Source organism: Brachionichthys hirsutus, chromosome 6, assembly GCF_040956055.1.
Source record: "Brachionichthys hirsutus isolate HB-005 chromosome 6, CSIRO-AGI_Bhir_v1, whole genome shotgun sequence".
Classification (NCBI taxonomy): domain Eukaryota; kingdom Metazoa; phylum Chordata; class Actinopteri; order Lophiiformes; family Brachionichthyidae; genus Brachionichthys; species Brachionichthys hirsutus.
In genome coordinates, this window is record NC_090902.1 from 4,932,642 (window position 1) to 4,957,061 (window position 24,420).

At 41.6% G+C, this 24,420-nt stretch overlaps 5 protein-coding genes across 6 annotated transcripts; 2 read left to right on the top strand and 3 right to left on the bottom strand.

Annotated features, from left to right (window-relative positions):
• Positions 1-673: 673 nt before the first annotated feature.
• cul4b (cullin 4B) lies at positions 674-7,889 on the bottom strand. Its single transcript, XM_068740233.1, has 20 exons — positions 7,448-7,889; positions 6,886-7,001; positions 6,707-6,810; positions 6,530-6,599; positions 5,913-5,986; positions 5,649-5,811; positions 5,448-5,537; positions 4,198-4,280; positions 4,050-4,117; positions 3,834-3,952; positions 3,550-3,742; positions 3,343-3,447; positions 3,155-3,265; positions 2,960-3,045; positions 2,455-2,562; positions 2,236-2,349; positions 2,034-2,139; positions 1,750-1,922; positions 1,524-1,676; positions 674-769 (listed from the first exon to the last, which is right to left on the bottom strand). The coding sequence occupies exons 1-20, from the start codon at positions 7,887-7,889 to the stop codon at positions 674-676; spliced, it is 2,574 nt and encodes an 857-aa protein (XP_068596334.1).
• A 1,298-nt stretch (positions 7,890-9,187) lies between these two features.
• On the top strand, positions 9,188-10,988 carry mcts1 (MCTS1 re-initiation and release factor). Its single transcript, XM_068740311.1, has 6 exons — positions 9,188-9,360; positions 10,036-10,188; positions 10,279-10,376; positions 10,456-10,589; positions 10,715-10,782; positions 10,864-10,988. Exons 1-6 carry the CDS (start codon positions 9,350-9,352, stop codon positions 10,943-10,945), a joined length of 546 nt encoding a protein of 181 aa, XP_068596412.1. The 5' UTR covers positions 9,188-9,349; the 3' UTR covers positions 10,946-10,988.
• Positions 10,989-11,646: 658 nt separating this feature from the next.
• On the bottom strand, positions 11,647-13,119 carry c1galt1c1 (C1GALT1-specific chaperone 1). The gene has a single exon (XM_068740553.1). The coding sequence runs from the start codon at positions 13,117-13,119 to the stop codon at positions 12,160-12,162; it is 960 nt and encodes a 319-aa protein (XP_068596654.1). The 3' UTR covers positions 11,647-12,159.
• Positions 13,120-16,173: 3,054 nt separating this feature from the next.
• urp1 (urotensin-related peptide 1) lies at positions 16,174-18,283 on the top strand. The gene is made up of 4 exons (XM_068740675.1): positions 16,174-16,276; positions 16,556-16,623; positions 17,094-17,196; positions 18,252-18,283. Exons 1-4 carry the CDS (start codon positions 16,174-16,176, stop codon positions 18,281-18,283), a joined length of 306 nt encoding a protein of 101 aa, XP_068596776.1.
• A 291-nt stretch (positions 18,284-18,574) lies between these two features.
• On the bottom strand, positions 18,575-22,515 carry clic2 (chloride intracellular channel 2). 2 transcript variants are annotated; one of them, XM_068740139.1, is made up of 6 exons: positions 22,387-22,515; positions 21,156-21,265; positions 20,478-20,603; positions 20,076-20,161; positions 19,446-19,651; positions 18,575-19,173 (listed from the first exon to the last, which is right to left on the bottom strand). In XM_068740139.1, the coding sequence occupies exons 1-6, from the start codon at positions 22,438-22,440 to the stop codon at positions 19,012-19,014; spliced, it is 744 nt and encodes a 247-aa protein (XP_068596240.1). In that variant the 5' UTR covers positions 22,441-22,515; the 3' UTR covers positions 18,575-19,011. The 2 variants fall into 2 exon arrangements, with proteins under 2 accessions (XP_068596240.1, XP_068596239.1); XM_068740138.1 differs by having other exon boundaries at positions 19,446-19,627; positions 20,061-20,161.
• Between the last annotated feature and the right edge of the window lie 1,905 nt (positions 22,516-24,420).

Consider the following 24,420-nt stretch of genomic DNA (forward strand, 5'->3'; position numbering starts at 1 on the left):
AAGTGCTAAATGTTTTTCAACAGACGACCTTGAATGGTCGCGTATTCCTGATCACAGCTTTGTCAAATGGCTACACGGCTGCAGGATCACACATTTTATACAGATACCTCCAAAATGATCAAGTCCCTACTGCGAACGTTAGTCCAGTAGTTCCATATCTGACACTGAAGAAACAAGTACTCGGTTTAATTTCTTTTTTTCCATTTTCTCTTCAATGTGTGATACATTTAGAGCATATTTATGTGTCAACATCAACAGCTGGTTGGGATACTGAGTGAACAAAATAAACCTAAAAAGTGACTTAACAAAGAGCGTATGGATTCAACTTGGACAACAAAAAAAGATCCCAAGTTTGTAAATAAATATTTTTCTTCTCCATTTAAAAAAAAAAAAAAAAGAGGAAATGGAAATACATTTGTGTCTTCTTTCTCTGTCTGCGGAAGCCCAACTCTCTCTCTCAGAGGCACTGAGACATTTGGACAATACTCTCATTTAAATGGGCATGCAGTCCACAGGATCACAAGAGCCCTGACAGAAACCCCGTGGAGCAGTATCCATTCACTTGTCGGTCGCTGGGTTAAAGATGATAATTGTTAACGTCCGCTGTGAGACTGATCTCAGCCTGACTGGACCATCGGCATGTCCTTTTGTTGCATCCCCCCCCCCCCCCCCCCTAGGCCACGTAGTTGTACTGGTTGGGGTTCTCCTTGTCACGCTCCATGTAGTCTCTGTCAATAAGAGACTCTATCCTCTTTTTCAAGTCAGCAGGCTGAAAAGGCAGATCACACAGAAGAGGCAGAGGTTAGCATTTCTGGTTTCTACGGTAATCACAGTGAACCCTTTGATTCATAAGAGCCACGCCACTTCCCAAAGGTTAACCTGACATGCAAGAGTGTTTTCTTGTACAATTGAGATAGGATGTTACCTTTCTAGATCCGTTTTAAAATCAGTCTTTTTTTATTTATTTAACTCTAACAGCAGTTAACTCTAGTGGAAAAGGTGTTTCTGTAAAATAAAACAGGAAACAACCAACATAAATCACATTTAAGAAACCAGAACAAGTAAACGCTCGATGCTTTTATTAGAAAGTGACGAGAGAAAGTCATCAATTATCAAAGAAGTAGTTATTTTCGATCATTCACTCAAGTGGGAATTCCACAATGCTGATGCACGCCGACAGAACAATAGGATTGCACAACATTTAGTTTTATTGATTATACTGATCACATTAAAACAGCAAGGAGGTTTAAGATAGGCTGGTAGTAGCCCCTCCCTCAAGGGAGGGACATTTTTGTGCCCTGGGAGATCCACAAGGACCGGTGTTGGAACCTCAGTGCTGATTTCCTCCCCAGCTTGTTCCAGAATTGTTTTATTAAATATTTAAATCTTACAAACATTCTCTTCATTGATTTGTTGAGGGAAAACTAACATAACAAACTGAAGCCTATAGTTCCTATAGAACAAGATAAGGGATACCACGTACATCTAGGTCGTAAAATAAAGCTATTCAGTGCTGCATTTACCTTGACTGGGAACTTGAGCTGGTTGTACACCTCAGACATCAAAAGATTATGGCTCAGAGTCTTCCTCATCTTCATGATGCGCACAATGGCAGCATCAATCTGATACTGACGATCCTGAAAGACCCTCTCTGTGGTGCTGACTTGCTCCTCCACCTGGGAGGAAACGGTTCGTTAAAAAAACGATAATCAATACCTCAAAGGAACAGAGGAAAAACTAGAATTGTACCGTTTCTTTCATCTGAATCTGGTTTATTTTGATCCTGAAGAGCTTGTGTTTGAAGTCATCGTTGCAGGAAAACCTGTCTCCATCCTCCACATCTTTGCTTTTTGGAATTTTGGTGAGGACGCGCGCTTTTCCACAAGCGAGTGACTGCAGAGTCCGACGCAGTTCGCTGTCCTCTGCGAAGCAACAGACACAGAGACGGTACTTTAGATAAGCGGCGCTGCATAATGATCGCTCGTTTCTCCATCCAAATGCTGCCAACCAAACGCCGAAGGGATCCCACAAACCTATTCCTGTTGCCACTTTAATCTCCTCCAGAGTGAAGTCCTCGCCTTCATTGAACATCAGCAGCACAAGAGTTTGGAAAAGTGACACCTGCAGCTCCTTCCTGCCCTTTTGTACAGAAAAAACAAAAAACAAAACAATGGCCATGAAGTGCTAAACTGTGTTAAATGGTTGAGGAAAACGCAGCAAAAATTGGATTTGTACCTCTTTAAATTCAGCTTTTAAGACACAATGGCCGAGCGTTGATTGCCACTGCAGCTTCCTGCCGCTGTGTTTGCCCAGGTAGAAGGTTTTGAAGATCTCTTGCAGTCGCACCATCTGGATGAAGATAAGAAATGTGAACAAAGCAACACAGTATTTATTGTTGTACTGCATGGGAATGTAATGTAATGTAAAAACTCCAATATTCCGACAAGCACCGACCTCAGCGGGTAGATGCACTTCCATCGGTATATATGTTGGCCAGTAACCCATAGTAAGGATGTTCACCGTCAGCTCGATGTTGCCAGGAATATTTTGGCACTGCATATACTATGGAAACACAAAGGACACGCATGACGCTGGCACAGAGCTTTGACAAGGGCGCCGAGCTTGTGAGGGAATTCTCTTTCAGTTATCTGTGAAGTGACGAGACGAAATAAGAACCCAGATTCAATACAGTCCAGATGTGGAAAGTTATCAGCGAGACAATCACTTATCTTTGACTCATCTTCAATGCAACGACTGCAAAGTAATCGGTAGAAATAAACGATTGCAGGTTTGCTTGATTTTAACGTGAACAATAAATAATCCTTTGTTCCAGTCTCCGATATGATAGTCACGCTACAGAAACACAAAGAAACCCCTTCTCCGCAGGAACTGACAGACTGTGCTGGTTGCTACGGGGGGATAATAAGATGCGTTCTCGTGTTGCTGCTGCTCTTCTTACCTGTTTGAACTGGACCATGATGTCTTTAGAAAGCTCCATATCCTTGAACATCCCCTCCAGTTTGCTCGTGAATGCTGCTCCGCATTCTGAGGAAACACCAAAAACACTCCAACTAAATGTGCATTCAGTCCCAAAGTGACCGTTCTCTCATTTATTTCACACGGAGCGCTTCAAAAAGCGACGGATTAAACTGACCGTGCTTTAGCTTTGACAACATTGACTTTTCAGCATCCACAGATGCACTTTTTCCAACCAGCAGCCTCTTGGCCAAGTCCTTCTTGTAAAAGGCCTCGAAAACATCTTTTCCTACAACGGAAAATAAATTTTCCATTAAAAACAGCCACAGCGGCGATAGAAATTCAAAAGTGGTCGTTAAAAATTACCGTAGATGAATCTAAAAATAATCATTATCTTGTCCAGCATCTTCTCCAGTTCTTCATCTGTTGCCTCTTTGTTTCCCGCCCTCAATTTGGAATCCACGTGTTTTGCTGGAAACAGACGCGTGCATGTACAGCCCATGTTATTTCACCGTATGCTCATTTAATGGCGGCGCCGCAGCTATGAAAAGGGGAAAATGCAAAGTTGCTAACCTATGAGCTCTGCCGGTTTATTTGGCCGCTTGTTTATGAACGTTTCGAAAGCCTCCTTCATGGCATTTACAAACTTCTCGTTCTTCATGAAGCAGATGTCGATGATGTGATCCACCTTGTCCTTGAAGTCCAGCAACTCTTGCACCATCGTTTTGTCTTTTTCTGGATTGATTACGATTGTGCTCCCGAAAGCCTAGGGAGTTGATTTTCAGAATCAGAAACAGTTACGAGCAAAAAAATAATAACCACCTTCGCACGCGGATGATTGTTAACGCCACTCGCACCTTTATATACTCTATCCAGTGTTGCAGGAGAACCTGGACGCCGCCTCGCACCCGACTGAAGAGCTGATAGAGGAGAGACAGTTCCTGAATTCTGTTCTCATCCAGCAGGTGAGTCAACCCTGGAAAGGTTACGAGAGAGGTCCGACGTGAAACCTCTGGCTGCCCGGATGCAGGGGGAGTCATGTCAAGATTTAGCAAGCGTTAATGGTCGTCTACCTTTTTGTAGAGTCGCTGTGAGATGTTCACCCAGCAACTGCTTCTCCACGGTGGCAATGAGGGGTTTTCTGGGAAGGTGGGGGTTACAAATCAAACATCTCGCTTCAAGAGCTTACCTGCCAAAGGAACGCTAGAGTCCAACACTCACTGCGTGCTCTGGTCTAGATATGTGATGACTCTGTCAGCCTCCTCCTCCAGGCGTTTGTTAACGTGATGGAGATATTCAGGTACCTGGGAGGAAATGAGAGACATTAAAATCGATGCCGCATAATAACCATTTTACCAAATATAGCATGCCCAAGTAAAATTAAAACTTAGAGACAGAATCTGATGATGTGCAAAACATTGTAGCCCCATTGTTTTTTTTTTCTTTGCTTTTAGATGATGTCGACAATGTGTCAAACGAGACTGGAAAAGTTGTGAGATGCTCAAAGAAGTCATCTGGAGGAGGATCTGAAACTGACTGGGTTTCCCTGGCAACAGCTCGATAACACGATGGGGTTTAAGACGAGCCTCTCTGGACTGAAGATGAGGAGGGGGTTCACCGTCTGTCAAAGACCGGACAGATTCTGTCGTGGACATCGCACACAGTTTGTCTCTGCGTCCCGCAAACAACAGCTGAAACTCTACGATGCGACGAGGAAAGCGAGTAGAAGCCAGATCCAGAGACATCGCCGCCGCCGCTCTGGGCTCGTTTCAGGAGGACTCGGGTGAAAGGGGAATCTGTCCTTTCTTTGTTTCTAGGCAACGCGGCATCCTCTGGACTAAAGAGGGGAGAGACCTTTCAGCTTCTGATCAGCGTACAGTTCAAAGGTCAGCCTCCATGAGCACTCCCATTGGTCCAACACGACAGAGGTAACCTGCACATCTGTGAAGCCGCCAGAGAACGTTTTAGACTCCTCATTTTCTGGGAAGGTCTTGCTTAGATCAGCAAGAAAACACCGAAGCGCTCTCTGCACGGATCCCCACAGCCTGGTCGCTAGACTGACCTGCAGCGCCGACTCGGTACCCAGAGAAATGTTTGGAGCGTCAGGAAATATAAAAGTACCACAAAGGAGGGCTGAAATCTAACATCAGGCAAGAACGAGAAAAACAGTCCACTGTCAAAATTACAGCGGCGGTTCCCTCGGTTCCCAAACGCACGGCGAGTGTTGCTGAAACAAGAGGTGAAGCAAACCAATATTCTTTTCTCTGTTTCAAGAATATAAATATTATCTTTGTGCTATTACCAACACCACGTGGGGCTTCAACAATTAGCAAATCACGACATACTGTTGTTATTCACATTTTTTTCAAAGTGTCCGAACTTGTTTTGGAACTTAGATTGTAAAATCGAGACCTTAATTTACCGTCATGTTTCAGATGCACCGACCGCGTTTAAGGATTCCCATAAATTACCTCTCTCTCCTGCATCAGTCTCTGTCCCTCTGCAGCATAGAGCCGATTGGTTTCCACCAGAAAGCGCTGCTCAAAGGAGTCTTGATAAATCTGTCAGTGAAAGGACAGGACATTGGTTTCATGAAAGCCATTTGTCAACCAGACAATGACGACTCCAGGCTTTCAAATACAAATGTACACAATGAAGAACGGGCCAGTCACCTGCAGGTCAGAGAGCATGCTCAGCAGACTCCTCAGCAGGCTGCGGTCTATCGCCTCGCCGTGTCGCTCCTTCTCGATGAACAGCAGAATCCCATCGATAGTTTTACTTTGGACTTTCAGATCGCTGATGATGTAGAACCGGAACAGCTCCAGACCCATGTCCCTGCAGACCAGAGCAGCTCCTTTAACACCCGGTCCACCCCCCCCCCCCCCCCCCCACAGACACCATCTCAGCACTATTGGAGAACAGCCGACGCCACTTACCAGATTGATGGCAGCATTGAATTTTGTAAAACATAGGTGCGGTCCAAAAACAAAAATATACTCCTAATCATGATCTGCGAGACAAATGGGAGAATTCAGAATTGGAAATATGAAGAGACACTATGACAAACGAAAACAAAGCGAAAATAACCCAATGTTGAATTGGGTTTCTGGAGTTTGAGAGACATCAAACGCATCCGACTTTACAAACAGCACCTCCATCGGAGTTTACGATACGTAACTTGTTCCAATTATGATATGCGATATATTCCTTTATTAGTCCCGCAAGAGGAAATTCCGAGTTACAGCAGAAATTATAATGCTGATAGTAATAAATACTTTGTAAAGAAGCACTTTTTTGACTTCTGATAGTTTTTTTTAAGGTGTTTAAAAGCTCTCACATATTCATACGTCTGTTCTATTTGCCTAGGTAGTTGAATTTACCAATGGGGTGGGGGGGGGGGGGGGGGGGGCGCTAGCGGCTAGACACCATGGAGGAGTGTTATTGAGAGCGTGCTTCATTTTGACCACTGCCTTTTACCACGTCGCTGAAAAGTAAACTGCATTGAAGGTAAAGTAAAGCACGTTTGAGGATTCATCGGAGTTATAAGACATACCATTTGTCTGCAATGATCCTGCCAGCACTTGTCAATTTTCTTTAGAAAAAGTACGCTGTCCAGGGCATCCGTATGAACGAACGTTAAGGCAAGAACGGACTTCAAGACCTTCCCGACAATCTAACTGCACGAAGCCAAGGCTGAAACCGACAACGAGCAGGAAACGATAAAGGATATTCTCTGAATTGATCGATCTGGGCCTTGATGTGGTCTTCGCACACGGCCCTCAGCTGTTTGTAAAGCTTGGCAGATATCTTGTGGGAGCACAGGTTCTCAACGGCCTGAGGGGACAAACGGAAAGCACTCAGACAAGGACGGCTCCGTCCGAGACGTCGACAAAGGTCCCGAAGCGGTACCTGGTAGAGCTCCTCTAGATTGTAGTTGATTGAAGTGCTGTTCTGTATGGCCTCCACGGCCTCCTTCAGCTTTTGCCAGGTCTCCTCTGTATAGTTCTCAGGCAATTTGGGCTTTTCTGTGTACCAAAAAAAAACACACAAAAAACACACACAACGACTTGAGCAGGATCTTAATGACAAAGAGCTTTTTTTACCTGCTTCAATATAACCCAGATCAATCAGTTCGTACTGTGGACGTATGAATCTAAATTCTGTGAAGCTTCATAAACACACACATCCCATCGCTCCACTCCAAAGTAATCTCATTACTTTACACAGACACACGATTATGTACCATTTCTAAATGGAACGACGTGCACGCTGTAGTAATATCAAAGTTTAACAACGCCACGAGTGTTTTATTTTATATTACTCTTTATATATTTGCCTCACATTTAGGTCACCTGTAATAACGTGTATTACAATTGTTTTTTATTATTATTATTGCTAAAGAGATTATTAGTTCAATTTGGGACTCGGACCCGGAGCCTGAATCACGTGGCCCTCGGGTGGATCCTGCTACCTTTGAAGTTCTTGATGACTAGTTTCTTGGCCGAACCGGGTTTACTGTTGGAGAAGGTGCCGGAGCCCGCGGTCTTCGTCAGCCCGTTTGCGTGGGGCCCCACGCCGCCAGCCAACAACGCGGCTTTGCTTTTGTTATTGGAGCACGAAGCAGCGGCAGCAGCCTCCTCAGCCATCTTCACATCCAGGCCAAAGAAATCCACAGAATCCTCGAACCTCAACTTCTTCTGGACGTGCAGCGACGTGGGAGAGCAGGAGGAAGAGGAGGAAGAGGAGGAGGAGATCGCGTCAGAAGAAGTGTCTTCCCTCGCTGATCCGTTTATTTTCCTCTTCTTCGGGGGGGTGATGTTGCCGCTGTCGGTTTTGACATCAGTAGCCGCTGGTCGAGCCTCCTGGGTTGGCGGTGCTGGGGGATTAGGGGAAGATAAACCTGTCGGAAACATGAACAAACCTGGAATACTAATTCTCAACAAGCCAGTCTTCTAATCCGAAACTTTCAGGTTTGTCGGGTGGGGAGGAGGAGGAGGGGAGGGGGGGGAGCGCAGATTCCGAAAATCCTTTATCGATCGCAACACTCGGGTTTTTTTTTTTTTTTACTCAAGTCCTCTTGTCACGTATGAAACACGCAATAAATTGTGAATTCCACAGCTCCACTTGTGTCCAGCCTGGTCTCTTTCTTGTTATTGCCTGCAGAAGAAGAAGAAAGATGGTCGGCTATTGCTTCCTCTTTGCGCCTCGCTTGTCGGGCCGCGTTGTGCGCTCGTTCCGTGGGAGCTGTGAACTAAAGCGGCCGTAAAAATGTAAAAACGATTCACAGACAAAATGCGCCCACAGCTAAAACAGGCTAACGCGCTAGCAAAACAGCCGCTGGTAAACACGGGGGAGATCTCTTTGGATAAAGCGAGTCGGTGACCCCACCGGAAGTACTTCGTACCAAAACTACTTTTTTGCACCAGCATGTTTTTTTTTTTTTATGGACCGAGAACTGTGCTGTTACGTCACGGCCACAAGGGGGCACTGTGGGAACGCCAAAGTCTCAGAGGGCTTCCACTAAATACTTTATTATTAATTGCAGGATCCTTAAATTGGTTATCGTGGAAACACGTTTTTGTTTTTCCAATTGTAAAAATATTTCTATAGCATTATTTAAATACAGTAGTAGTATTTAAAGCATGTGGTTAGATTGTCATGGCTGATCAGAACCCAAATGTATATTGATTGAACTAATAACTCGATTCTACCGCCAAGACCCAACAGTGCCTTTTAACTCAAGCAAGGCTTATTCAACACGTTAATATCGCTGTAACCATAAAGAAAAAAATGTATTTCTATTTGAATCAAATTTAGCTTCCACACACTTATATCATACCCACATCTTTTCTTGGCAAGTATAAAAACCAGTCGATGAACTAACAACAAATACAAACAGACGAGATCATAAAAGCCTACAGAAGATGGTTTGGTCACCAGTAAAAGAGAAAATTATGTAAATTCATATAAAGCACTAAAATAATGCAGAACGAAGCTCAATTTAAAAACCACGAAATAGTAACGTGAATATATGCATGTGCATATGAAAGAAGATGCTAATAATGAACACAATTTAAATATTTAATGACAGAACAATACATTGTTGTTTATCTCGGAAGCGCTGACGGACGTTTCCTCGGTTAAAGGACACCTGATTGAAATCGCCCTGACCTGCCGTATAGCGTAAACAAACGACGTAAAATGTCGTAACGTTCCCGACGCTGAAAGCTGGCCCTTCGCGTCTCTGTGCGGGCGTGGGATTACCATAGCTACTTCATACATGAATTGTAAATCTTCTCTTGACCTGTGTTTAACATAAACTTACGGAGAAAGCTTTATCGAAAGCAGAAGAACGCGATCGCGACCGACGAGGATGTTTAAGAAGTACGTCGCTAATTGTTTTCATGTAGCATCGTTAGCTGAAGCTAACCATGTCTCAGGCTAGCGCTAAGTGATGAGCTAACAGGGCACGCTGAGTTTATTGTCGGTTGTGTTACGAGAAACTGCGTTATGAGATTTTGTTGCATAAAAGCTTTCTTTGCGTCCAAGTAGAGAGAAGTGATTAAAGTGGAATTAAACATGTCCGCCCCCTGTACGATCCAAGGATAATTTATTCACGAGTTTGAACATCTCTGCCTTAAAATCAATAATAAAGTCGTAATTTAAATGAAGGTAGAAGTATGTGTCACTGGAGCCGAATTAAATTCCTCCCAGACGCGATCCACTGAGTTCATAATCGATGTTTAAGAAAACTTCCAGCCTGAGAGCTGGATCAAAGCGTCCTGATATCCGTTCATTCTTTTTTCAAACCCTGTATAATTCTGATCACATAGTTGAAGTAAGAAGTATTTAAGGTTTAGTCATTTTTGCATAAAGTTTTCAATATTTGTTTTCTATTTACATCTGTGTCTCATTAAGACTAAAATTGTATTGGCTTTCCGATGCTTTTATTATATGAGAATTAGTTTGGTAATGACATGAGCGAAGTAAAATGTACGTATGGTCTTTGGCTGTCTGACAGAAAAAGCATATAAAAACATTCTATCTTTCTCGTTTCAGATTTGATGACAAGGAAAATGTGTCCAATTGTATCCAGCTGAAAACATCAGTGATCAAAGGCATCAAAAATCAACTGGTGGACCAATTTCCTGATATTGAGACATGGCTAAATAATATAATGCCAAAAAAAGACCCAGTGAAAATAGTGAGATGGTACGGCTTAGTCTTAGTTCCATCACCCTTCTGACATCCAGCATGTTTCCGGTATTGAGGATATTCTATTTCACCTCTTTCTCCCCGCAGCCATGAACACATTGAAATCCTGACGGTGAATGGAGAGCTGCTGTTCTTCAGACAAAGAGAAGGACCTTTCTACCCAACCCTTCGACTGCTGCATAAATGTGAGCTCGTCTGATGCCGGTGTGTTTATGGTTATGTTTCAATAGCCTCACACTAATAATCCATGCTTCCTTTCCATAGATCCTTTCATCCTTCCGCACCAGCAAGTAGACAAAGGAGCCATAAAATTTGTCCTTAGCGGGGCTAACATCATGTGTCCGGGGCTGACATCACCAGGTGCTAAACTCTATCCTGCTGACGCCGACAAAGTAGTCGTATCCTTTTATACTTCGTGAAGGACATGGAAGCTGCTTTAAATAGAAAGCTGTGCTGTAAGTGTCTCCTTCTCTCCCACAATTTCAATCGGTTACACGTGAATCTCTTTAACGAGTGGATGTAGGCCATAATGGCAGAGGGGAAGCAACAAGCACTTTGCGTTGGTGTTATGAAGATGTCTGCAGAAAGCATGTAAGATGTATTTATAGAAGCAAAGCTGTCAGTGCTGTTACTTCTCCTCAGATAATTGATCTTAATCTCTTTTCAAAACAGAGAAAAAGTCAACAAGGGAATCGGCATTGAGAACGTTCACTATCTGAATGACGGATTGTGGCACATGAAGACCTACAAATAATATCGAGATCGTAACACCGCTGCCACCTGAAAATGACGGGGGGGGGGGGGGGGGGGGTTCCTGAGGGCGAAGCCTGAGCTGTCAGTCACCTGTTTACACCTGTGGGACTTACCGGTAGCTGCATAACCTGCTGGAAGATGGAATTCACTTACCCTCATGCAGAAAATAAAGATAATGCATCAAAACTTCAAACTCTGTCTGTATCATGGTTTTGATCCGACAAAGATTACCACGATAAAGTGCATGGAAATGGTGGGCACGACAAAGCATTCGAACTCATTACTTCCGGGTTCATTCCTGGATTTTAAATGTCTTCCGCATAGTTTAAGTAATGCTGGAACGTATCTCGGTATCGTTCGTCCAGGAAGTGAGCGATGTTATGTAGCGACTGAAGGAGTGGCAGTAACAGGTTTCCAGCTGTCAAGCGTGTCCACTGCAACGAGTTAAGCAGATTGTCTTCAATAGATACATAAACAGTTTTATGTGAGTTATTGATTAGCATGATAAAGCATTTACTCTATAGTTATTTCCTAAATAACATCTCTCAGCATGCTGGACAAGGTAAACATTTTAAAGTAACAGTTAAATAATTCAACCCATTAGGTTTAATCAAGCTTTATTTTATTATCCAAAAATCACTTTATAAAAAGTCATTTGATCAGTGTGACAATTTTAAAAATAGTAACAAAAAAAAAATGTGACAGAAGAAATAGTTCAACCATAAATCATAATTTTTTACAATTTGGCAATGAAGACCACATACCGGTATTCATATATTGATATGATCAAAAATAATGCTTTTATTTAGAGCTATAAGATGTTTGATTTTCAATTTAGATGAATGGGGATGTGTTCTCGCAGGTAAAAAACAAACAAACATATTTACAGTGTAGTTAGGATAACAAAGTATTTAGAAAATATTTTCACAAAATAGTATCACCTAGTAACCAATGCAACATTTAAGTATTATGTAACCAATCATTTATAATCTCCAGTTACATTTGATTTCACAGCTATGTCTTCGAAAAGAAAGGTACACCCATACAAAACAACGAGCTGGTGATTGTGCCAAGTGCAAAATGTACATATTACAATATTCCCACGCAGAATTAATTTTTTACAAACAGCACAAGGAAATCATTTACCCCAGATTTCGGCTTGCAGTCACAGAAGCAAACAGAATCTTAAAATCCACGTCCGGAAGGTGCGATTCTTCAGTCATTATCTGACCCATCAGGAGGCTGAAATACTAACGAGTCGTGGAAACGGTGGCCGTAAGGGCGAAGCCTGTAAACCCCAAACATCATGACCTGCATTTGATTTGGTGACATTCCGTTAAAGGTCACGGCCAGGTCTGAGCAGCAGCCCTCCACCACGTCGGTGGGGTTGTTGCTCATGCTGTCAGTGATGAGGTTGTTCAAACTCTTGCTGTTGAACAGGCCCTTTCCGTGCGCGTCTTCTCCATTTTCTGCAAACACACCGGTATACTTGAGGCACACGGCCAGCTGCTTGTCCTCACTCAGCTTCCACAGAGCGCGTCCTCTTTCCGGACATTTGTCTTCATCCTGGAAGACGTGCACTAATCTTTTCAGGGCTTCATAACTTAGAACAATGCCACTGTCATAGGTGACAAACTCAAGCTCCCCAGACTTCATCGTTTGGCCCAGGTAGAAGGGTTCGCTGGGATCCTTCGTGAGCAACAGGTATTTGAGGTTCTCAATTATGGCAAATGTAGTGGGCTGCGCCACGAAGAACCAGAGCAGGTCTCCGGCATTATCGTAGGCATGCCTCAGAGCTTTGCGGAACCTCGCCCACTCCTCCTTCTCATTTAAGTTTACTGCTTCAAGTGCTTTGGAAGGCTCAGAGGTGTAAAATACAGCCTTATCACAGTGTTTGCTCCAAGTGTCAATAGCAGTTGCCCAATAAACTAAGATCTTTGGCTGGACCATGATAAGACAAAAAACGCGGACTTTGTGGGTCAATATTTGGATCTGACTGTCGGTAAGTTGGTTTAGCTCATCTGTACTCTGCGCCTTGACATGATGATGATGATGATGATGAGCTTCCATCCTGGACTCTGTGTCAGGGCCGAAACTACCCAGGAGCGACAGCACCAAGCAGAAAACGCTTCCCATGATCATCCCCTTCACGAACGAGCCTCCTTCGGTCAACATTGTGGCAGCAGACACTGGGCGGGAGATAAAATACGTTACTGTTCAGAACCGCGACTCTGAACGATGCTATTCAGAGCTGACCTTATTCGTAAATGCAGTTTCCGATATGATCGGTAGAAACTTCGGAATCCTGCGCTGATCGTCGGTAGTTTACAAGCTATCACCAAAAACAAGATTTTACAAAAAATGGTATCTATGGAATGCACAAGAATGATTTTAGCCACATATTGGAAGTAGCAGCATGCAACAACCCTCTCTATTACCACATTGAGGAAAATAGGTAATATACAGATTTAATGCCCCAGGTCTGGATCCCGATCTGGATCAGGACACGGTTGTGCAGATAGTTACAGCAACATGGAGACTCTATCCCAAGGTTTTAAAAAAAAATGAAAACATTTCATTGAACAACAGTTACTTTCCATCATGTTGACAAAAATGAAAAAGAACTCGGCTCAAGATCCACTCCTCCTCAAAAATGAATTAATAAAGATTAAATATTTAAATTTCAGATCATTTCATTCCAAATGAGTGGAATGGACCTCTAAACGCCACACGACACACGAGACAAGTAGGAACTCGATGAAGGCGGATTTGAGCATCTCCATTAAACGCTGTGGAGATTCTCCTGGTTTGATCCGTTTACATACATTTAACGTCAACGCTTGACAGGCTGAATTAGCATTTCTGGACTGCATTGACGTCAGTTCAGTCGAAACGATGTCACTTATTCCGAGCTGTTAGCTCGTTGCTAGCTTCGCAGTGTTACACCAACAACACGGAGGGACTTGTTAGCACCATTCATTTAAAGAGTATTTACTCTACCTGTCTGGATTTACGGCGTCGTGCGATCCGGTGTTCCCGTTTACGTTTGACTTTCAGCCTCCACGCTTACTGTTTCGTAAAATAAACAACGCTGGGTGTAGAGTTGGTAAACAGACCAAGAGGATATGGCAGATGTTCTCTCCGGTACGCCTTCTTCGGCGCCGGCTTCCGTGTTCACGGAGTCACGTGACTCAGTTGAGGTTACGTGCAGCTTTCACTAAAGATTTGTCCACAAGATGATTTTAATTACATTCGCCAAGGAGGTTATATTTTTTGACTGCGTTTATATGATTTTTTTTTTGTCTCTTTGCAGGATAATGGAAAAAACTGCTGGATGGATTTTGATGGAAAGAAATAAATAAATCTGAAGATGAGTTTTGGTCTAACCGGATCCGGAAACTCGTCTAACTACTGTACTTTCGGCTTGTCCCGTGAGGGGTCGCCACAGCAAAGAAAAAAAATCAGCGTTCTCCACTTTCAAATTCCCATGGTTTGAAAACACACATCAACTCTGGTTCACTTTTACTTTCGTGATTGGTGTATAAAGATAGCAAGAAAAATGTATAACCTTTTGATGATGATCCGGATCACCGTGTACAGTACATCCAGGAATTTTTTACATGACCTGGTCATTAAAAAAAAAATATTTTTGTGCTTTGCTGACAAAAAAGGCAGTGACCTTAAATTTCTTATCAAAAACTATGCAAACAAATAAGTTTATCATGGTCTTGAGAATCTAAAAATGTCAACAAAATAATAATAAGACTATTAATTTTGGTGTAAATCCAATTACGATGGAATGAGCTGGTTGGCAGAGGTTTGCTTTTTTAGTTACATTTTAAATCTAAACTTTTGCTGTAAAGCTCATGGCTGATAATCAAATTTAGAAAGCTTATTTCAACATTGTACCCTCCTATATTTCCAGTGTTTGTTAAGCATATTGAACCTTTCTTTTTTTGGCTTTTTGGACGCCTGGAAAAAGGTTAATAGTCCTGTGACACCGTCATGACTTTACTGGCTTGTTTTACCTAAGGGGGATTTTCAATGCATGACTAAAAACCTTAAATTAATAGTTTCTCTGATTTTCAAGTATGACAAAAATAAAAACTCTGAATGTATTTCAAACATTTCAAACAAGTTATCAGAAGTTATTAGAGAGCAAGTTGTTTCTTTCCCTTCCCTGAAGAGTAATGTCTCTATGCGACTTAAGTCATTGCTTCAGTCCAGTCTTTGCTGGCACATGTATCAAATTCTGTTTTCAAAAGCAATTTTAGAGACAAGGAGACAACAGTATAAATCATCTTGTACCATGTGCTTTAATCTGAAGACCATTAGTGACCCTTCAGTAAAAAAAATAAATAAAGCTGAAGTCCAAACCTTCCTCTTAAAACTGAAGCCTTCATTTGTTGGGATTTTATACATTCATGCACAATTAATCCTGACTTTCATTTTTACATTTGAAGACATTCACACAAAAATAATGAAGGGGGTGCAATTTATGTTACCACCAAAAGAAAATATAAATAGGTGCATATGATTTAAATAAATACAGGAATGAAAAATTCAAAACTATAAACGGAAAACACTACATGGACTGAACTTGTATAGCGCTTTCTACACGTTCAGCGCTTTTCACATTAACACATTCACACACACATTCACACACCAGTGGGCGACTGGTGCCATGCAAGGTTCTGCCAGGCCCACTGGAAGCATTTAGGGTTCAGTGTAAGCTACATTACCCTTACAGGCTTACCTACCTTAACTGTTTGCATCTTTAACTTGTAACAGTTTATCACACTGCGACCCATTTGGCCCTTCAGACGGTCGCAGTCACCAGAATGTAACCCGCAGTGACCCAGCTCCTGGCAGCTGGATACCTGCGATCTCAGACATGAGCAATGATATGTTTGAACGGTCCATCACGCAGGCGTGGCGTCAGACACAAACCATCAGTGCTCTGCTGGACAGCTGCTGATTACTACTGGAGAGCAAACGTTTGTTAGGCCTCTCTGTCCAAGCATAGATAGGCTCTTTCTAAATTGACGGGGTCCCTTAAATCGTGTCTATGACGCCCGATCCATCTCGTCAAAACCATTACGAAGAGGATTGGGTGTGATGATAATATATTGATCAGATGGTGATTGATGACCATGCAGGATATATAAGGGAAGTGCCTTGCTGGGTGGAAGTGTACTCAGCATCTGGCCATCTAAACATTCAAACATCATGCTTTCTGCAGCGCTCTTTTACCTTATTGCTGTGATTTGCTCTGCGAGACGGACATATGCACTACCTCTGTACTCTGATACCAATCTGGAGCCGCAGGCAGGTAAAGGTTTACTTTCTTCAATTTTACTGGATGAGTTTAAAAAAGGTCACCTTGTGAGTTTAATGCTCATCATGTTATTTATTATATTCCATAAAGCTGAATGAGGTTCTAAAACATCCAAATTATGGCATGTGCTTTGTACAAAGCTTATTTTTTGCCCCTGTAATATAAGGATCAGATTATAAAACTGCATTTTATAAGGTGTTCCCTCAGTTCAAAGCAGTAGTATTAATATCACAATGAAAGGTTGATGAGCAGAAGTTGTTTTTATCTCAACAGAGTTCATTCAGAAATTGGTGTCAGAAGTGGACGATGGACCCGACATCCCCGAAGGGGAGCAGAGAGAGGTGAATAATTTGTATCCTCTAAGGATGCAGCATAATGGAGGGAGAGACTCCTGGAATAAAGGTAAAAGCGAATAATAGGTAATAATAATAATAATAGGTAAATCAGCGATGTATGGCCATCATAATGATTTATTTCTATGATCTTTAAGGGGATGAAGATTCAGCACAGCAGCATACGTTTGCAAATATGGTAAGACTGAAATGTTATATTTCTGTACATGATCATATTTAAGTAATATCATTTAGGAAAAAAATAAACTATAGCAAAGAAACACATATAGAACTGGTTCCCAGCTCAAACACAGTTAGTTTTAAGTCTATAACATGGTGTTAGTGGGCGTAGAGCTGAATTGGTGTGATTGTGCACACTAAAATAAAGTCCAATATATGTGATAAGGTAATGCAATTAGAAAAAAAAAACAGCTGCTGATGAGTTGTGTTGAGTTATGTTTTTTAAATCTCATTTTTAGGTGGATCTCACGGACGCCGTTTTGAAGCTGGCAGCAGCTGGCAGGCTTCGCTCGCATGGCGTTCTCAGATCTGAGCAGAATTTGCCGAAAACAAACAAAAGAAGTGAGTGATTCTTATTTGAACTGTCACCACAGCTGCTCTTCATAATCATACTATATATGACTTGAGCTCAAACATTCACAGGACAATACCTGGCACAGTATTTGAGCTGATGTTATTAATAATCCTAGTCGGGGACAGATAAGTTATTTGATTGATCAAATAGAAGAACACAATACTACTGATGTGTAAATAACAAGCACAAGAGTTAAAAGATTTAAGGTTAAAAAGTCTAAACTGTCGAAGTTACAGCTTTCAAAATACACTAGACTTTTGAAGTTTTCAAATGTATCATTAAATTAAACGTTTTTTTTTACATTAAACTACAATTGAATTGAAAGTGAATATAAGCATTTTTTTTATTGTGCTCAATAATGTTATTTTTGCCAAGGATTATAATTTGTCATTCGAAGGCAAATTATAATTATTATAATTATTATATTTATAATTATTAAAACTTTATTTTAATCCATGGACAAAACTGAAGGAGACCATGATTTTGAACTCTGGATCTCACTCCCATTATGGACACTGTGGACACCATTAAATACTTTTATAGTTTTGACTTGTGTTGTGTTCTTGCATATATTTATGCACATTTGGCTCTGAACTTACCCTTTAAAAGATACAATGCAAGATGGAGATACTGACTTACTCGCTATATTGTCATAGATTGTATAGTTCCTGTTTGCAAACATGGTAAAACTGAAAACTATATATTTCTGTACATTAGTCGTATACAGTCATTTGTTTATATCATCTATAATAACATATACCTCCACTGAAGGAATTATAGTTGAGATACCTATATTGCTACATTATTGTATGCTATGAGATACGTATTTATTAATTATGATTTTAAATATTCAAAAGGAGAAACTCAAATTCTTGTTGATAGTAGATAGATTTACAATATTAGGTAATTATTAAAATAAATATGTCTAACAAGATATGGAAGAAAAAATATTTTGAGCAGAACAATGTGGATTAGAATAAATTAAATTGTACTTTGCGTCCTTCATCTTTGTCTCTCATTTTGATCTCTGCTGTCCCGGCAGCCTGTTTCTGGAAGTACTGCGTCACCCACTAGAGCCCGTCAGACACAGGATGGTCGGTGTGATTTTGAGTCGGCCTGGATGGAAACGTTCTCACTCAACATCATTTTTATTACCAGCCCAATGTTGTTTTTGTTGTTTAATCTAGATCCACAAAAATAAATAAATCTATTTTTGTGTATTTATTTTGTGGCTGAAAATAAAATTTAACGTCAGAAATGTCATTTATGTGATCTTCTTCTGTTCATGACATTCGGATATAATGTTTGAAAATCGGGATTATGACAAATTACCGGTAAGCACATTTTATATTTTTTATTTTTGTGAAAAGTTCAAACTGCATTTGTCAAACATACAGGTGTGTGAATATCCCATATATTAATTCATGGTTTTCATAAAAAAATAACTTGTGAAGTTTTGTTGCAACTCCTTCTCACCCTAACAGTCATATACTTCGATGACGGTGCATAAATGAGAATAAGTACTGGAAATATTCATATTTACACTATAGACAAAAACATAAGCAGTTAATTGCACACTTGGCCTTTAAAATGTGGTACAAACACATTAATCAGTGAGTATAAATAGTCACTGCTGCATACTACCATTTAAAAGACTTTGCTTCAGCAAGATTTACTGTAACTGGTCAAGGTTTTATAGATCGAGGAGCATCTGATTCATTGCAGAGTCTGACAGAACACTATCTTAAATGCATGGCTACACTTGGTCAAAGCAGGAGGTTAACAACGGAGAATCCAAAGTACTATTTCCTCTTGTTGGCTGCGCTGAAATAAGCTTTCTCAATTTCAATATCAGCTGGACACGTCTGCTTGAACTCTTCTCTGTCGTAGGCATTTTGAAGGTATCTCCACACGCCGGTGAATTGGGTTGGGATGTCAAAATCGCAGTACTTCTTTGCAGCAACCTGAAACAATTGGAAAACTAGATGAACACTAAGCATTATGAGGGGCATAAAGACATAAAGTACTCTCACAGAGAAAAAGTAGAAAGAAAATAACAATGACCCTAGCGTGTCCAGGGAAACATTTCCTACAAGATGCACTGGAGTAGATATTTAAAACAATCTTGAATCAAAACCCTCTTACTACTTATGTTACATTTAAAACCTGCGTTCCGACACCCAAGATGAACTCTGCAGGCAGGCAGTTAACCTAAACTAATAGATCACCGTCGCACCCTGATGACGTGCAGTTTGGGCAGCAGGTTGCAGTCGGCTAAGGTCAGGCGATCCCCGTCCAGGAACTGCCTCTTGGAGACGGCGATGGTTTCTGCAGAGTTGTGATCAATCTCCTCCGGGAGTGGGGAGTTCAGGAAGTTATCCAAACGCTTGAATTCCCGCAGCAGATTTCTTTCTTGGACTAAAGAATCAGAAAAAGAAATGGCTTGCATTTCTGCCTGTGGGTCCATGTGGCATAATCTCTAACAGGTAAATGGTTTTAAATATATTATAACATATACTGTGAGTACAAGTACAATAAAAACATCTGCATAAACATCAACATAACAATATAAAAAATCATTTAAGGTAGATACTCCTCTTCATAAGAAAAATAAAAACTTTTAATTCAAAGAAATCCTCGATTCAAATGTGTTCTTAAAATAATAATAATATACCCATCACAAAATAATCACTTCTTAAGCAGTTTTGTTCATTAAAATAGAGGCTAATCAGATATATTTGTAAATAAATCCTTAATCCATTTACTGGAGTTACTACAAATGTTAAATAAATGTGGAGTAGAAGAATAAATGAACATAAAATATATAACCCTAAGAACAACTACTACTTACAGGTGTTATTTGTACTATTTTTGATGAAAGCAGAGAACTTGGCAAATATGTCGGCTCCAACGTCGAAGGACTCTTTGTTTACCGGGCTGAGATGAGGATACCTGCCGGGAAGAGAACACACCTGCAGTCAACTATCCTGACAAGGATGAGCTGTAGACAAGATCACCGTCAAAGTTGTCAACAAACGTTTTGAGTGGCAGTGGAGAAAGGGCAAGAGAAGATTTGATGAAATGGGAAAAAAGGTCCAGCAAAATAAAAATATCTGGCCACGGGCAACTCGTGACAGAATTGGATCCAGATTGGGTTTAGCAGATGGCTATAGGGGAGTTAGAAAATTGCCTGTATGCATCGTTTCATATAACAATAGTAGCAGTTGGGGATGTATGTTAATATTTGCTTTATCAAATACAACAATACCTGGGAGGGGCCAGCATTTGTTCGAGGAACTCCTCGATTTTAATGAAGTCTGTTTTGAGGGCTCCGTTGTAGAGCAGGAACGGAGGGTTGGTCCCAGGGGCCAGGTCTTTGAGCTCAGCCGGCTTCCTGGAGAGGACGGCGAGAGACACAGAGGAGAAAGGACAGGAAACAATGATTCATTCTGTTCTTATTCAGCGTAACTAAACTGAGCGCATGGTGTGTTACCGAGGCGTGACTGAACCTACAGGTGGATTAATTCAACACTGGCTGTTTAGTTTAGCTCTAAAAACAAACAGTGCTAGGTGTGGTCACATGTTCAAAAGGTCTGTTGTGTGTTTTCTGAATCATTTAATTATCAGAATCCTTTCAATGTTTCCCGAGTGTATTTGCCCTTCTATAATTACCCTGAGAAATTCATGCAATACAGCCCAAATTAAAGGTGTTTGTTCGCAGGTGACACAGAGCTCTTTGTACACTTTGGCTTTACAGGCCCCTCCCTCGAACCTCTGCGAGACGGCGTGAGCGACACACCTATTGATAAGTGGGTTGCTGAAAGAAATGACTGACTCTCTCTCTCGTTTCGCTTCTTAATAGAGTTCTGTGTGAAAGTCCCCATGACCAGATGTTGAGGAAGTGTTTCTGGCAGAGGTGGGGGGTGGGGGGGTGGGGGGGCCTTACTTCCTCATGTCAACAGTGGTCACTGTAAACTTGACTCCTTTCAGCCACAAAACCATGAAGAGCCTTTGGCAGAAAGGGCAGTTCCCGACATTCTCACCATCATGTCCAGCCTAAAAAAAAAAACCACACAAGGAACAGATTATTTTCAAGACAGCACAAGCAACTAATATTCTGTGCAACATTTGGAGATGAAATGTCATTTTCTCCTCGCAAAGAAGGGGAAAATTAGGCAGTTTCATTTCTGGTGATTAAGCTGCAGCTATCACAACACTCGACTATTGGATGGAACCAGTGATTTCCTGGAATGCTGCTCATGTTTTATAGGGAAATAGCCCCGAACACCTTCTGGCAGTTACGAGCAGTGACAGATTATCTAAGGGGCAAAAGCATAAAAAAAATTAAAAGGGCTTCTCGACAGTCTTAATATTCTGATGAAACGGCTATGAATCATGATTAATATTTCTGCTGCTTAATTGTACAATGAATCACACACGAGGCGCTTTTAACTATTTAACCATTTAGGAGCCGATGTAGGGAAGACTTTACAGCATTTCAACATAATTTAACCACTTAATACCCTGATATCAAAAGCGCAGCCCTTTTTGCTAAGCCAAGTAAAACTTCAGTCGAGGCAGGCTGGCTATATCTTCTTGTTTCCAACCTTCATGCTAAGCTAAACTAACACTCCGCATCATATTTGCAATCCTTTCCAAAATGTAGACCAGCACCTTTTAAAACACGGAGCATACAACAGGTTTATAACGACAATAACCTGATTTGATAGTTTGGCTTTAGACAACAATGAACGTTGTGTTGGTGCACACATGTATTTCTAAATGCGTGTGTGTGTGTATAAAGTGGGTGTGCCTGCTTTAGACCCGGGGGCCATGTTCCCCACTCCTTCTGCATACGTGTTGATAAGGTGGTCTGTCTGTTTCCGTGTGGCGTTCACTGATAAACACGTGCCAGGACCCTCCAGAGGGATACAAACACTTCATCGTCTGCAGCAAGCAGCATCTTTAGAAGCAAGCTGTCCTCTGATTGATGCTCTCTGCCCTTTAACAACACTGATAAGTGACAACAATAACTCCTTTGTTTGCTTATCCCTTTCCCTCTAAAACCAAGGATATAAAACAGGCAAATTAAAAGAAAGTACTGCATGTTTTAAAATGTTTGCATACATAGCACACATTCTTTAAAGTGTCTTTAAAATTGTGAAGAAATGGCTCACCTTAATGAACAATTCGATGTTCGGCTCCTTGTCAGAGTTCTGTCGAAGAGCCATGTCCTTCAAGAAATGTTTAATTGAGCGTTTTTTTGTTTTTATTTTTTAATTCCAAGAACTTTGGTCCAAGCTTCTCCTTTATTCATCTAACACCAGAAATCCACAGAGCCGGAGAGCCGGGGAGAGAAAGCTGATGAGGTTGACCTTCAGCAGCTCCTGCCCTGGTCGTATCGCAGGAATCACGCAACGCCTCAGGGCTGCCGGGGTTTCGTCCGGGAGTTCTTTGGAGGGTATCGCTCTGAACGTACTTAACTAGTCAGGGCAGAGGGAGGATCCAGAGAGATGGGCGGTAACACACACTCTTATATACCCAGAGCAAAACTCTGAGGAGAGAGCTTAAAATAGGATTCCCTGCATGCTGCATAAAGGAGGAACTGATAAAACCATGCGACTCAAAATTCTGTTTTGAGTCTGCAAGAAATGTTTCCTGTTGTGGATTTGTGATTTATGAATAATTTATGAAGAGAGGACATAAACCTGTGAAAAGGAATTACATTTTAAATATGGTACATTTTACAGTTTGGCACCAACATCACTGTTAAAAGGAAATACTGCAGTTTCCTTTTGTAAGCAATTTTCTTTTCCACCTTACCGGTAGGTTATATTTATTCCACAGATTACAGACGTACATTTGAACAGTGAGGAGATTATGTTTTCACAAAAGGTTCTCGATGATCTTGATGAGATTTCCGAGAAATTTTGGGAATCTTGCCAGGAACAGTTGAGTAAATTTTGGTGATGATCCAGAAGAGATCCCAGATTCTGGATCACTTTGAAATGTTCTGTTACATTGCAGTCAAAGTAGCTTCAAAATCTGTTCCTCAATATCTCGGCTGATTATTAACCAATATTTATGGAATTTGACGCAGACATGTAGGATGGGGTTCCTTATCTCACCACCGAATTTCATCTGGATCGGATCCAGAATGACGTTAGGAAAAAATATTTAATCTTAACACTAAAACATTTATGGATTCAAAAATCAACTCCGATGGTGTAAATCCAATTAGGAGGGGAATGAGCTGCTTGGCGGAGGTCTGCGTGCTCTGAATCCTTTTGTCAAGGCCTAAGGCAGGTAAGAACCCAAATGCGAGGCGGTTTGAGTGGGAGTCAAAAGTCAGAGCGTCCGTTACCGGGTAGTCAGTCCAGAACAGCAGACAGAGCAGGTTTGGGGCAGGCAGAGAGACAGGTCCAAGGGGCAGGCAAAGGTCATACACCGGACGGTCATGCAGGTCAGGCAGACAGGTCCAAGGTGGGGGGCGAGCAGACGGGATTCCGGGATCAGGCAAGGTCGGTACACGGGGAGGCAGGCGCTGGAAGGGTGCTGGAAAGAGTGGTAACCACGATCTGGCGGGGTTGCGTCGTCTGGGCTGAGGTTAAGTAGTGTCAGGGCTGATGAGGGATGCGTTGCAGGTGGCACAGGTGCCAGGAATTAGCTGATGGCAGGGCGGATCTGTGGAGGCGGGGAAATGGGTGTGGAGAGTGGCACAGGCTGTGACAGCTTTTCTTGTTTTGTATCACTTCCAGAAATAAGGGGAATGGAACTTTTTATTGCAAAATCTTAACACTGTTGATGTTTCCGAAGAAATGTGACGACTTACGCAACCAGGATTATGCAATCACTTGGAAGGAATTTAAAAAGATACGAGCAGCATGCACCGTTTAATATGGCTTCTGGACGCGATGGTACATTCCTTCTTGAAGAGGAGATAGTTTTAAGGACTGATCAGGGTCTGCTGACATTGCTTGTAGGAGGCGGATGGAATTTAAGATATTTAAGAAGGGAGGATCAGTCTTACTTAACAAACATGAACTTCTCCTAAATGAATTGCATTGATTATGATCTAACTCCCAACTGCAGAGGGAACGAACATTCCTTCTGATTTCCATCACCAATGGTTGCAATTACTGATAATGCCTTTAGCACCGGTGAATCACTTCACATGTATTTTGCATTTGGCTGTTGTGACAACAGCCTTC

Coding starts and splice junctions, on each gene's coding strand:
- cul4b (XM_068740233.1), bottom strand. CDS start 7,889: ATGTTTCCGACAGGTTTATCTTCCCCTAATCCCCCAGCACCGCCAACC. Junction 3,953..4,049: donor CACAGCGACTCTACAAAAAG/GTAGACGACCAT, acceptor TAACCTTTCCAG/GGTTGACTCACCTGCTGGAT. Junction 3,266..3,342: donor TATTTTTAGATTCATCTACG/GTAATTTTTAAC, acceptor TTTCCGTTGTAG/GAAAAGATGTTTTCGAGGCC.
- mcts1 (XM_068740311.1), top strand. Junction 10,189..10,278: donor CCAGTGAAAATAGTGAGATG/GTACGGCTTAGT, acceptor TTCTCCCCGCAG/CCATGAACACATTGAAATCC. Junction 10,590..10,714: donor CTGACGCCGACAAAGTAGTC/GTATCCTTTTAT, acceptor GAGTGGATGTAG/GCCATAATGGCAGAGGGGAA.
- c1galt1c1 (XM_068740553.1), bottom strand. CDS start 13,119: ATGTTGACCGAAGGAGGCTCGTTCGTGAAGGGGATGATCATGGGAAGC.
- urp1 (XM_068740675.1), top strand. CDS start 16,174: ATGCTTTCTGCAGCGCTCTTTTACCTTATTGCTGTGATTTGCTCTGCG. Junction 16,624..17,093: donor CCGAAGGGGAGCAGAGAGAG/GTGAATAATTTG, acceptor TCTCATTTTTAG/GTGGATCTCACGGACGCCGT. Junction 17,197..18,251: donor GCCGAAAACAAACAAAAGAA/GTGAGTGATTCT, acceptor CTGTCCCGGCAG/CCTGTTTCTGGAAGTACTGC.
- clic2 (XM_068740139.1), bottom strand. CDS start 22,440: ATGGCTCTTCGACAGAACTCTGACAAGGAGCCGAACATCGAATTGTTC. Junction 21,266..22,386: donor ACATCGAATTGTTCATTAAG/GTGAGCCATTTC, acceptor TTTTTTTTTTAG/GCTGGACATGATGGTGAGAA. Junction 20,162..20,477: donor CAAATGCTGGCCCCTCCCAG/GTATTGTTGTAT, acceptor TCTTCCCGGCAG/GTATCCTCATCTCAGCCCGG.